Source organism: Pan troglodytes, chromosome 2 (genome assembly GCF_028858775.2).
Source record: "Pan troglodytes isolate AG18354 chromosome 2, NHGRI_mPanTro3-v2.0_pri, whole genome shotgun sequence".
NCBI lineage: Eukaryota > Metazoa > Chordata > Mammalia > Primates > Hominidae > Pan > Pan troglodytes.
Window position 1 is genome coordinate 163390803 of NC_086015.1, and position 12050 is coordinate 163402852.

Below are 12050 nucleotides of genomic sequence, written 5' to 3' on the forward strand. Positions count from 1 at the left end.
CGAATTTAGTGTCATTTATTTCTACTACATCTTATTCCACAAAGAATTGTGCCATAACTTACAATATGAATATAAATGGCAAAATCTAAAGAGGGAATCAAACAGAAAATAAATTTTGGATCAGAAAACTAAGGACATATGGCAGTACAAACATAAATGTAAAAAAAAAAGGAGGGGCCAGCACAGATATTAAAAAAAACTTTAAATTTAGTTCTGAGCTCCCTGGCAATGAAAGCAAAGAGGGATTCAAGACCATTTACCAAATTACTGTGATGAAAAAGAAGAAAGCTTTAACATGTCTCTAAAGAAAACATGGCTTTTTTGGGCTGAATTTCTAAAAGAAATCATTCGAAAGGGAGAATTTCATAGGAGACATGATGCCTCCCACTATTTTTCACAAATGCAATAATAACTTCATGTGGTTAACTCTTAGAATATTGCCAATGATAAAGCTGAGAGCCAAATATCAAATTTTACGAAGTTAATAAGTTTCATTTGTCTTTGGCTGACTCACAAAGACAAGTTACAAATCTAATTAAGTCATGATAACCCTAAGAAAATTAGCTTTTACTTCACCGTTTTCAGAATCAAACTAGCAGGCAAGAAAAGATAATGCACTCTTTGTGATTAAGTAACAATTATAGGTAACACTTACACAGAGCTCACTATATGCCAAAGTTCTAAGCACTTTATATGTATTCATTCATTTAATCCTCACAATGGAAGGTAGGTATTATTATACCCTTTATTTCATAGACAAGAAAATGCAGATCCAGTGATTAATTGTCCAAGATCACATGGCTGGCACTAACACCATTTACTGTCACCAGCAGTTAGGGTCACCTTTCCACATCCATGGTTGGGAGAAATGGGACCAGTCTTAAGCTTTAGAGGGGATTAACACTGCTCAATCGGTAGGATCAGTGGAATCACATAATTCGTTATCTTTGCATCCTAGTGCTGGTGAAAATGGTTCAGGCAAACTGCATCAATCAAGGGTCCAACCAGGAAAATGACCCATTCTGAATTTTTAAACAGAGAGAAATTTCATACAAGAAACTGTTTATGCAGGAAGTGCTAAGAATCTCCCAGAAAATGGTGAGACAGCCTGGAGACTGGTAATAGTAGGAAGGAGGAGGTGGTCTTATGGGAGCCTGGGGAGGCAGGGGAATTGACTGACAGCAGCTGGAGCCACAGCAGGCCTCAATAGGAGCCGCGGAGGAGCTGCCAGTGTCCCCACCCTGGCTTCACCCTTTATCTTCCTTCCAATCTCCCACTGACTGAACTCTGCCAGAATTTCACCAACAGGGAAATGCATCCTCCAGGGATCAGCTCTCCTGTGATACAGGGCAGAGCTGTAAAAGGTTGAGAACGAAATCCAAAAGCAAAAACACCCAAGACTGGCTCACACACTAACACTACAAAAGTGGAAATTTTGGCCAGGAGCAATGGCTCACTCCTATAATCCCAGCAATTTGGGAGGCCAAAGTGGGCAGATTGCTTGAGCTCAGGAACAGACCAGCTGGGCAACATGGTGAAACCCTGTCTTTACCAAAAATAAAAAAGAAAAAATTAGCAGGATGTGGTGGCACATGCCTATAGTCCTAGCTACTCAGCAGGCTGAGGTGGGAGGGTCGCCTGAGCCCAGGAGGTAGAGGTTGCAGTGAGCAGAGATCACACCATTGCATTCCAGCCTGAGCAACAGAGCGAGACGCTGTCAAAAAAAAAAAAAAAAAAAAAAAAAAAAGGTAGACATTCTCTCTTCAAGTAGCTGGAGCATATGGACCTCAGAAGGCAAATCTCATAGTAAATACAGTCCATTTCTCTAAAGCCCAAGTCACTATAACAAGGGGAAAATCCTCTTTATGCTTGAAAGAATACATAAGTAAAATGATTCATCCAGCAAGTAGCAAAACCATGGAATTGTTACTCAAAAGAGGAGTATATATTGAAAACATAAATAGATTCATAAACTTAGGTAAATTAATTCTACAAAAATGTATTCAGCACCTATTATGTATAAGTTGGTAGAGGCTCCTGGATGATATGGCTATGGCATTCTGGAATCCTGTAAGCTCTTCACAGGTGTGCTGCATTCATTTTGTCCCTGCTGAGTCCCATACATGTAAGTGATGCCTGTTAGACAGAATGGTGAATGTTGCACGTCTTGTGACTTGAGTTCAGTGAGATAAATCTTGCTGCGGGAGGTAAGAAGAACGTTCTAACAGCAAGTAGGGGCTAGGGAAACGTGCTTACAGAAACATTTGAGAGCATTGTTTTATGAATTTCTGATGGAACACAGGCAGACAGTGAGGCATTGCATTCAAACAACAACATAGCAGTGGGTGGAAGGCAACATAGGTCCAGGTGAACCCTTCAAGAGAGCCTCCCAAAGTCTAGTATTCAAAGAGATGGAAAGCCACCGTGCTGCAGAGACACACACACAAAGCCTGCCACCATAAGCTTATTTCTAAAAGTCCTAAGGCCAAGATGTGTACATAACTACCTGAAATATGAGGTAGTAAATGAGATTTGCAGCCAGGCATGGTGGCTCATGCCTGTAATCTCAGCACTTTGGGAGGCCAAGGTGGGAGGATCACTTGAGCTCAGGAGTTTGAGACCCTCCTGGGCAATGTAGTGAGACCACATCGCTATTAAAATAAAATTTTAAAAATGAGAATTGCCACAAACAGTAGATGGTAGATTTTGGAGAGGAGCTGTCATTGGAGCTGTATTTTGCATAGTTTTGACCAACAGAGATGGGAAAAGATAATTCCTGGTGGAGGGCACAGCGAAAGGGAAGGGAGAACATCTCTAAAGCAGGCATCTTAAACAGCCATATCAGGTAGTCATTTATTGAAGCAAAGGATGCACAAAGGAAAAGCGTAGGAAAGAAAGGTGAAAGTAAAGACTAGGATTATACCCCAAAGGACCCTTTGAAATTCATAGTTGGATAAATCTACAATGAAAATTGTTAAGCAGAATTTAGATATTTAGGGTATATTCAAAAGTTTTAAGACAGGTGTCTTGGAAGATGGTTATCCCATTTCATTTAATGTTAGAAGCAGGATGCTGGGTAGATGGACCACAGCCCTGCTGCCCAGGGACTAACGGCAAGCTCAGAGTCAATGCCATTAGCCTGTTGCCCTATAAGTATAAAGTCTGGCCTGTTGAGCAGGAACAGTCATCTCCCGCTCCATCCAGGTTTACAGAAAATATTCAGAAGGAGCTATTGACAAGCAATTTTTCCTTGTAATGAAAGGGAGACAAAGAGTACATTACTAGTTTCAGATTAAAATAATGGAGCATAAAATGCTTCACCTTAAAAAATTATTTCATCTTATAAAATAATTTCATGCTATGTGATTTTTCTGCCGATGCAAGTGTTTGGCTGGTACAACAGCTTACTAACAGGTATATTCTAACTTGAACAATCTGACCATTTTTAAAAAACATGAGTGAGAAAGAAATTCATTCAGCTGACATAACTGGAATTCTAATTTCAGATCTTCATGGCCTCACTAAATATTTCTCATAACACTTATGGTTTAGTTTTTATGTCATCAGCAATAATGTGAAAGGTATCAATCTCTTCTACAAGGTTGCCACAAGAAATTAACTGATAATTGTAATAAAGCAAGAATTTAAATATAGAAGTTTAAATTATTGATAAATAATACTGCATTTATTTGTGTTTTAGAACCCAATGTGTCCTTATTTTGCCAAGTATTTCTTATTTTATATTGATGAGCATTAGATAACTTAGTTCATGGGTAAAGATCAAATGTAATGAAGGAGGGAAATTTATTTTTTGTTTGCAGAAATGCATACAAAAATAGCTGGCCTCACCTAGACCATTATTAATGGTTTACAAAAGTGGCCACAAAATGGCAGAAATAAAAGTTTTATTTCCTCAGAAGAATCTTGTATTTGTGGTCCAGAATACAGTCCAGGTTAACTCCCAGCTATTTTCCTTAGAACTGGCCTCATGATGCACCAGGAGTTGTCTAAGGGAAATCAGGTGACTCCCGCCACAGCGATCCCTTTGGCCTGTCCAGCTCAAATCAGTAAGGGAGTGAGATGCCAACCCACTGTTTTTAACTAGATTTGGAGTTATAAGCCTTGGATTCCAGTGTTAGCACCACCACTAATTTGCCCTTTGATTTCGCTGTTTTAGCCTATCTTCATTGGTGAAAAGGGATAATAATAACTTCAACCCACCTCACAGAAATGTAGTAAGGAGGAAAAAAAAATCAATGCATGTGGAAGTTCTCTGAAAAGCTAAAAGGCCAAATATAAACATAGATATTATTTTTATAAGGGCCTGGAATTACTCAACCTTTTGTTTCTAACTTCAAGCTTGAGAGAAAGCTTTCTATTTCCTTCTGCTCCTAATTTGGACAAAAGATACAAAGCATTCCACTTGGACTTTTCCCCTTCTTCAAGCATTTGGCTTGCAGAAGCCTTTTGTCAGCCAGCTACCAACTCATAAAGTTGAAAGGGGAAATCTGAACTCCACTCTGAGTCTGGGGTGTGGAGGTGGAAATAACAGGAAATGTCACTAGAACTTTCCTGGTCTCCAAGGAGAAACCGGGCAGGACCAAGTACAAAGATAAGTACAACCACACAGCCTGTTAGACCACTGCAGAGAATGAGGTTTGGTTTTAAAGTTGGATGGCAGCAGAGGTGGCTTGACTCTACATAAAGCTAATCTAGCAGCAGAGTCAAAATTGTTGGGATAGAAATTATACAAGTTTTGCCTCAATCATAAGAGATGATACATGAAGTGTCTTTCTACCTCGGAGACTCGTGTCCATGATGATTCCTCTGCCCAGAGGACCCCTTTTTTGCTTCCCCTTGTTGTCCTTTTTAAGGAGGTCTTTCTTAGGGACGTTTTTCCACCCAATGCCACTGCCCTAACCCAATCCAGATCATGTCCAGTGCAAAAACTCAGAGCATCCTGCACTCCTCCAGTGTATGCATTGATCATTGGAATGATCAGTTCATTATTTTGACTGTTTGACTGTTGTTCTTTTCCCCCTCCCCTAATAAGCTCCCTGAGGACAAAGAACCGTTTGATTTCATAGTATCCTCAGAGTGGAGCAGAATGCCTAGCTCAAAGTGGGCCCTCATTAAATATTTATTGAATGAGTGATGAAAGAAATACGATCTGAAAAGATCTCCAAAGCAGATTATCTCAGATCTTACATCATTTCTAGGGAGGTATATTCATGCAAATATACGCTATTTACAATAAGCCTCGTAATTTACTGTTGCTCAGGAAAGACGTGCAAGTGGAGGGAAATCATACAATGAGGAGGTTAAGAAATCAATTATAATAATTTAGTAGTAAGGTAGTATTCAGGTGTTGCACATCCTGAATAAGGGGTCCCTAAGGACTAGACAGTTTACAAGGTCCCAACTACCTGTGCCTAGATGTTTTGAAGGAGGGACATGAAAAGGGCAGAGCCATCACTTCTCAGGCTTGAAGGCACAAGCAACAGTCAGCAGACATCAGAGAAAAACTTCCTTCTGGGCCTGTGTCATGTGATAGAACAGAAGGTTGTATGATGGAGCCACTAAGTCTTTCTGAAGCTATCAACACAGCTCCCAGAGACACAGGTAAAATAGCAGCCAGTTTTGCTGTGTTCTGTTTACTTTCTTCTGTTCCAGAAAGTTGAAAAGTATGGCTAATTTGCATTCATATGGTGTGAATGCAAATAAATCAGGAAGAGAAAATGTTCAAAACTATCATTCAAGCTCTACAGTATGGTAAAGAAGTTTAAGTTCTTAATCTTTATCATTAAGACTATGCTTTTGGGAAAAAGGTGAGTCCCCTCCCACCACGTGTTGGGTTTTTTTCTCTCACTCTCTCTTGTTCTCACTTAACACATTTGGTGCAATTTTTTTTTTAACAAAATAAGGTTTTAATTTTTGCACTGTGGTCATTCTATGAAACATATCATTAAATTCCATCTTCCTCTCTAAGTGGCTTGAATTTGATTTTCTGGCAGCTCAATCTACCCCATTTATTTGTGTGTTGAATCTGAAGAAAAGAATAAGGATGCTGAGTAATGAAGATTGTGTCTTTTCTGGGGCTTTTAAAGCTATAAGGTTTCTATTCTTTCCTTTGAAATATTGTACACAATAAATTACATTGCAAATAGAGATGAATTAAGTGAAACTGAGAGATCAGAGAAGAAATAAAGAGGTGCCAATTTCTGTAGAGGGTCTTGAATGGATGATACTATATACAATCTATGTTGTTCTTCTACTGTGTCCTACCTAATATTCTGCAAATTCTAACTATTTAAAGGTAGATAGAAATGAAACCATTTAAATGCTGCTTAGTAATTTCAAAATAGCAATGAGCAGGGGACTTTCTCTTATGTGTCATCAGCCATATAACCCCCTTTACTTTTGCCACTGCTCCTGCTACTACTGGAAGAAATCCCAAAAACTCAGATAATCAAAACCCAAAGAGGGTTTATATTTTTTCTATTTCATATTCAAAGCCTATCTCAAGCTATGAACTGCCTTCATTCCTGAAATTGTTTGAAATTCACTAATTTTATTTTTCCTTTGGGAGAGAAAGAACAAGTCATGATAGAAGAGGAAACTGCCATTTGTTGCCTTCTGTGCAATCTCTTACTCCATTTAGTTGAAGCTGGGAGTGCAGACCTGGGTTTACTCCATGCTGAGGAGGAGTCAGTATTTTTCTGTTACAATGAGCATCTAGCCGAGTTCCCTAAACATAGAAAACGTTCAATGTAAATTTAGCAAACGAATGGGTGAATGAAAGAATACAATTTTCTGGCCAGGTGTGGTGGCTCACGCCTGTAATTCTAGCACTTTAGGAGGCCGAGGTGAATGGATCACTTGAGGTCAGGAGTTCAAAAACCAGCCCAGCCAACATGGCGCAACCGCATCTCTACTAAAAATACAAAAATTAGCCGGGTGTAGTGGTGCACGCCTGTAATCCCAGCTACTCAGGAGGCTGAGGCAGGAGAATCACTTGAACCCAGGAGGCAGAGGTTGCAGTGAGCCAAGACTGTGCCACTGCACTCAAGCCCAAGTGACAGAGTGAGATTCTAAAAAAAAAAAAAAAAAAAAAAATTCACTGTATTAAAATGAATCATTTTCATCCTATGATTTTACTACAATTTGAAATCCATTGTCAATCAGGCTTTGCAAAATAGGTAATATGCCTCCCTATAAAGAGCTCATAACAAATGTGGCTTTTTAAGAACCTGGGAAAAAAGGGACCTGTGCTCAAGTAAGCGTTACATACCATATCATATCTTGTCTCCGTAACACTTAGAAGCTTCTCTGTGAGTAGAAAGGATCATTTTAGAGTGTGAGGCAAAGTAAGGTGTTCACAGCAACAGATATGTTTAAAATGTTTCATTTAGGCTGAGCAATGACCTGTCTCAATCAAACCACCATTGCCAACCTTCTTGTTCCATCATCACTTTGTTACGGAGACATACGATGACTTACTCAGGGAGAAATCTTTGCTTTTATCTGATCCTCGGTTGAATCTTGTCTGCATATTGTTCCTTTGCTTTTACCGTTTTTCTCTCTGTGACTATGGAATTTTCCCTTTGGTTTCTCTTCAAGGGGTCCTCGTGTTTAAGGGGTGAGGGAATGATTGTCTACTGCAGTCTGCCTTAACAAAAGTGGCAAGCTCTTGGCTTCCCCGTGGTATGGCTCTATCCACCACGGGGGTAGAGCTTAACTACACCATGTAGATGTGCCTGCCAGTCAGGGACCGCGGTAACTGTCGCCCCTTACGTGTGCTGTGTGCCCTACCGGGCTTCCCCAGAGAATGGTGACAACCAAGGCAAGGTAAACCCTGTTCCATGTTAACTGGGAGCGTAGACTTCCTTTAAAGTCAAACTTTGCGAACAAGAATAATCTTGAAAAAGACCGTTTAGGCGCAAATCAATGCTCAAGAACGTTGCCAATCACTTGTAACCTCCTTAGACATTTCACCGATGTGTTATTTATGCTCAAGGAGGGGTCTCCTTTCAGCCCGGCAACCCAAATCTTTGCTCTGTGCTTCGGACTCAGTGGGGGCTTGTCGGATGAGCCACTGGGAAAATATGCGTCCCCTCACTTCTCCTTAATCAACTAAGGTCACCTTGACAGAGCGCTTCCCTGTCCCTCTGGGGCTACCTCTGTGGTACCCTGACCTGTCCCTCTACGAGAAATTCTCTACCTGTTCTGGAGGTTTCCTGGGAATCCCGGGTTCCTAGCTCCCTGGACCTGCCTGCAAGCAGAAATATCCGCCGGTCTCCACCCCCCACCCCCAAACTCTGGGACAGCAGTGGGTACTGCACTAGCCATTAATGGCCATCATCTATTTTTAATCGGAAGATCACAAGAAAGATGGTAAGCGAATCCCAGTCGCAAGTCAATTTAAATAACATTCCTGGGGAAATCCAATCATTTAAAACGGAGACACCTACGCGAGCGAGAGCCCCCGCCCGTCTGGCGGGCCTAAGCGCGAAGGCTGAATTAATCAAGATCAAGGGGCTCCCGGGCTGAGAGCAGAGCGTTAACCCTTCCAGTCCCAGAGAGCGACAAGGCGAGGGAGGAAAAACGCGGCCGGCCGGGGCCAAGATGCCCATGGCAGCCCCGCGCGGGCTGCCTCTGCCATTTAGGGAGGCTCCGGAAGCCTTGCACCCGGCCCGGGCGGTTGGGCGCGAGAGGTTAAGGTCAGAAGCTCGGGAAGCTGCTTGGGCCGCGAGTAGCAGCCGCCTCCCGCAGCCTCCGCGCGCCGCGGGCTCCTCCTCCCGCCCAAGCGTGGCCAAGTGAGGACTGCTCCGGCCGCAGGTAGCTGAGGCGCGGGAGGCGGCGCGCGCGGGACCCGAGCGGAGCGCCGGGGAGGGGCCGACGGACGCGAGGGCGGACGGACTCCCCAGCCTCCCGTCCCGGACGTTAGCCGAGGTCTGCGCGGGCCATGTGGGGACCCGGGGTCACTGCCGAGGGCCTGTCGGTGGCTCCGGCGCCGCCGCCTCTGCTGCCGCTGCTGCTACTGCTGGCGCTGGCGCTGGTGGCGCCCTCGCGGGGCGGCGGGGGCTGCGCTGAGCTGGCGTGCGGCGAGCGGGAGCGCTGCTGCGACGCGACCAACGCCACGGCGGTGCGCTGCTGCAAGCTGCCGCTGCACGCCTTCCTGGACAACGTGGGCTGGTTCGTCCGAAAGCTCTCCGGGCTACTCATCCTGCTGGTGCTCTTCGCCATCGGCTATTTCCTGCAGCGCATCATCTGCCCCAGTCCACGCAGGTACCCGCGCGGCCAGGCGCGCCCGGGACAGCGGCCCGGGCCTCCGGGGGGCGCCGGACCGCTGGGGGGCGCGGGGCCGCCCGACGACGACGACGACTCGCCCGCTCTGCTGCGCGACGAGGCGGCAGCCGGCTCTCAGGACTCACTGCTGGACAGTGGCGGCGGCGGCCGGGGCCGGGGAGGCGGCGGGCGCTCGGACCCCTCCTGCGCCTCAGAGCACGAGATGCGTGTAGTGTCGCCGGTCTTCCTGCAGCTGCCCAGCTACGAGGAGGTCAAGTATCTGCCCACCTACGAGGAGTCCATGCGGCTGCAGCAGCTCAGCCCCGGGGAGGTCGTGCTGCCAGTGTCGGTGCTTGGCCGCCCTCGAGGCGGGGTCGCCGCGGAGCCCGACGGCGGCGAGGGCCGCTACCCCCTTATCTGAGCGCTGGGGGATCGGCTGCTGGTGCAGGGCTGGGGGCTGCGGGTGGCAAGCAACGGCCGGGGTGCCGCCGCCAACTGCCTCAGACCTTATCTGGCACCCTGGCCTAACTGCCCGGCACCCCGCGACTGGGTTGGGGTCACTCGTCTCCCTCGCGTTCTCCCGGGATCTTATGTTTCTCTGCGTTTCATTCCGTTCAAAGAAACGTGGGGCACGCGCGGCGGGTGCGGCGGCAGCAGGCGACCCTCCAGCGCACCTTCGAAGGACGTCCCTGCCCTCTGCCTTGCCTCGTATTGTGGTTCACTAGTAAGTGCCTGCTTCCCTAGTCAAAGAGAACACGTGAGCCCTTTGGTGCGTCGAGAGAAGGGCGGTCTTCTTTAGGGCTGAAGGGAAAGGACCGCAGTTCCACTCCTTTCCCTACCTGCCGCCTGGACAGGTCTCCCAGGGTGGGCAGAGGGCGAGGAGCCGTTGAGGACCAGCCGCGACCGGGGACTGCTGCACGTGGGTGTGGGAGAGCGCCACTTGGTTATGATGAAATCGCTGCCATGCGGCAGACCCCCCAAAATCCCTCAGTGTCTTCCTGATCGAGCAAATAGTCACAGCTGGTGTTTCACAATTAGGTGGAGTGCGGGGAGTGGGCTAGGGGGGACACCTGTGATACAAGGTTAGCTGCTGTACCTACTCAGGGAACAGCAACCATGTATATCCATTCGGCTGGACTTTTGATTGTTCAATAACTGAGAAGGTATTTATATTTATTTGTCTTTTATTCTAATATTTTTACCATGCATTGAACGCAACAGGAGGGTATTTCAGCAAATTCACGACAAGGTAATCGTCTTATCACTTTTTGTAGGCCATTAATGGTCAGGAAATTGCCCATACTCTGTCATTATTGTTTAATAATTCATTAAATTATTTCATTAAAAAAGAAAAACAGGTATGGTCAAACGAGGAAGTATATGTGACATAAAAAACATGAAGGATATCTTATTTTCACTATTTGAGAAGAATATATTTTATTTTTAGTACTGTGGCATAATATATAACTTTTTATAATAATAACTGTATGCATTATGTAGTATAGCTTTTAATTGTATCATTCATCACATAGTTATATGTAAAAATAATTGACATGTATATGCCATACCATGAAGCATATGATGTTGTGCACTTTCTCCTCCGTTTTTCATTTGGAATACATTCCACAACATGATCCAAAACATAAGAACTTACGACTTGTAACTTTCGTTTAAAGCCATTAATTGTGCAGTAATGTGCTACAGAAGGATTCAATCAGCTTCTCTTAAGAAACAAGTGTCATTGTATCAGTTTCCTGTTCTGTGACATGCCCTTTAAAAGTAAAAGATAATATAACATATTTTAATACATTGTGTGTAATGTACATATGCATATTGTCCATGTACTATATACACATTGTTTATAATATTGTTATTACAGTTTGTCATTCACCTGAAAGGAGAAGGAAAAATACGAAAGGTTTCTCTGCTTGGGAAAAGGTGAATGTTGTTATATCAAGAACGATTACACACGTGGATCTCATACATGTTTTTAGAACATTGTTCTTCTGATTGAAGGAGTCTGATGCTCCTGAAAAATCTTAAAATATCTGACTTGTATTGAAGAAAATTATTTAATTAAATTTTTAAAGGCTGGTTGAAAAAGTCTGACAGTTCTGAGAATTTTTTAAATGTCTGAATTGTAATAAAAGAAAATGGTTTACTTTAAACTTCTAAAAACTAATGACCTTGTGACTAAAGAAAAATCATTTGAAGTGTATTAAAAAATAGCAAAACATTAAAATCTTTTCTCTGTGCAAATTTTATCAGATGTGTGGCTATATGGTAGTGTATCAAAATATGAAATATGTCTATTTGTCATTTAAAGCAATTTGAGCTGTGAATTGACAAAAGTATCAGGAGTTGAGGCTATATCAGTTGAGAATGGTACAAAATTTAATTACATTATATAGATAATCACATATTAATGTTACTCAAATACCATGTATTTTTGTTATATGTGGCTATCAATACTACTCACCATTCAAACAAACTGGAAAGTTGCCATATTTTAAAAAATAATTTATTCTTTGAGGTTACACTGTTTTACACAGTTCACAAATGTTACCTGTATCTGAAACATCAACCTAAATATCCAAATACCTGTGCCAGTATATGAAGCATAGTCTATATGTTGTTACCATAACATCTTAAAGAAATTCAACAAAATCCTATGAAAAATACTTACAATGCGGATCAAGTATATTTCTCTTTTATCAACTATGGAACATTTCTCTCCCTAAAATCTAGAATGTCTATGAAGT

The 12050-nt window shown here is 43.4% G+C and overlaps 1 protein-coding gene across 1 annotated transcript; it reads left to right on the forward strand.

Moving 5' to 3' along the window:
• The first annotated feature begins 1987 nt into the window (after window positions 1-1987).
• C3H3orf80 (chromosome 3 C3orf80 homolog) lies at window positions 1988-11552 on the forward strand. The gene has a single exon (XM_003310072.5). The coding sequence runs from the start codon at window positions 8966-8968 to the stop codon at window positions 9707-9709; it is 744 nt and encodes a 247-aa protein (XP_003310120.1). The 5' UTR covers window positions 1988-8965; the 3' UTR covers window positions 9710-11552.
• The last annotated feature ends 498 nt before the right edge of the window (window positions 11553-12050 follow it).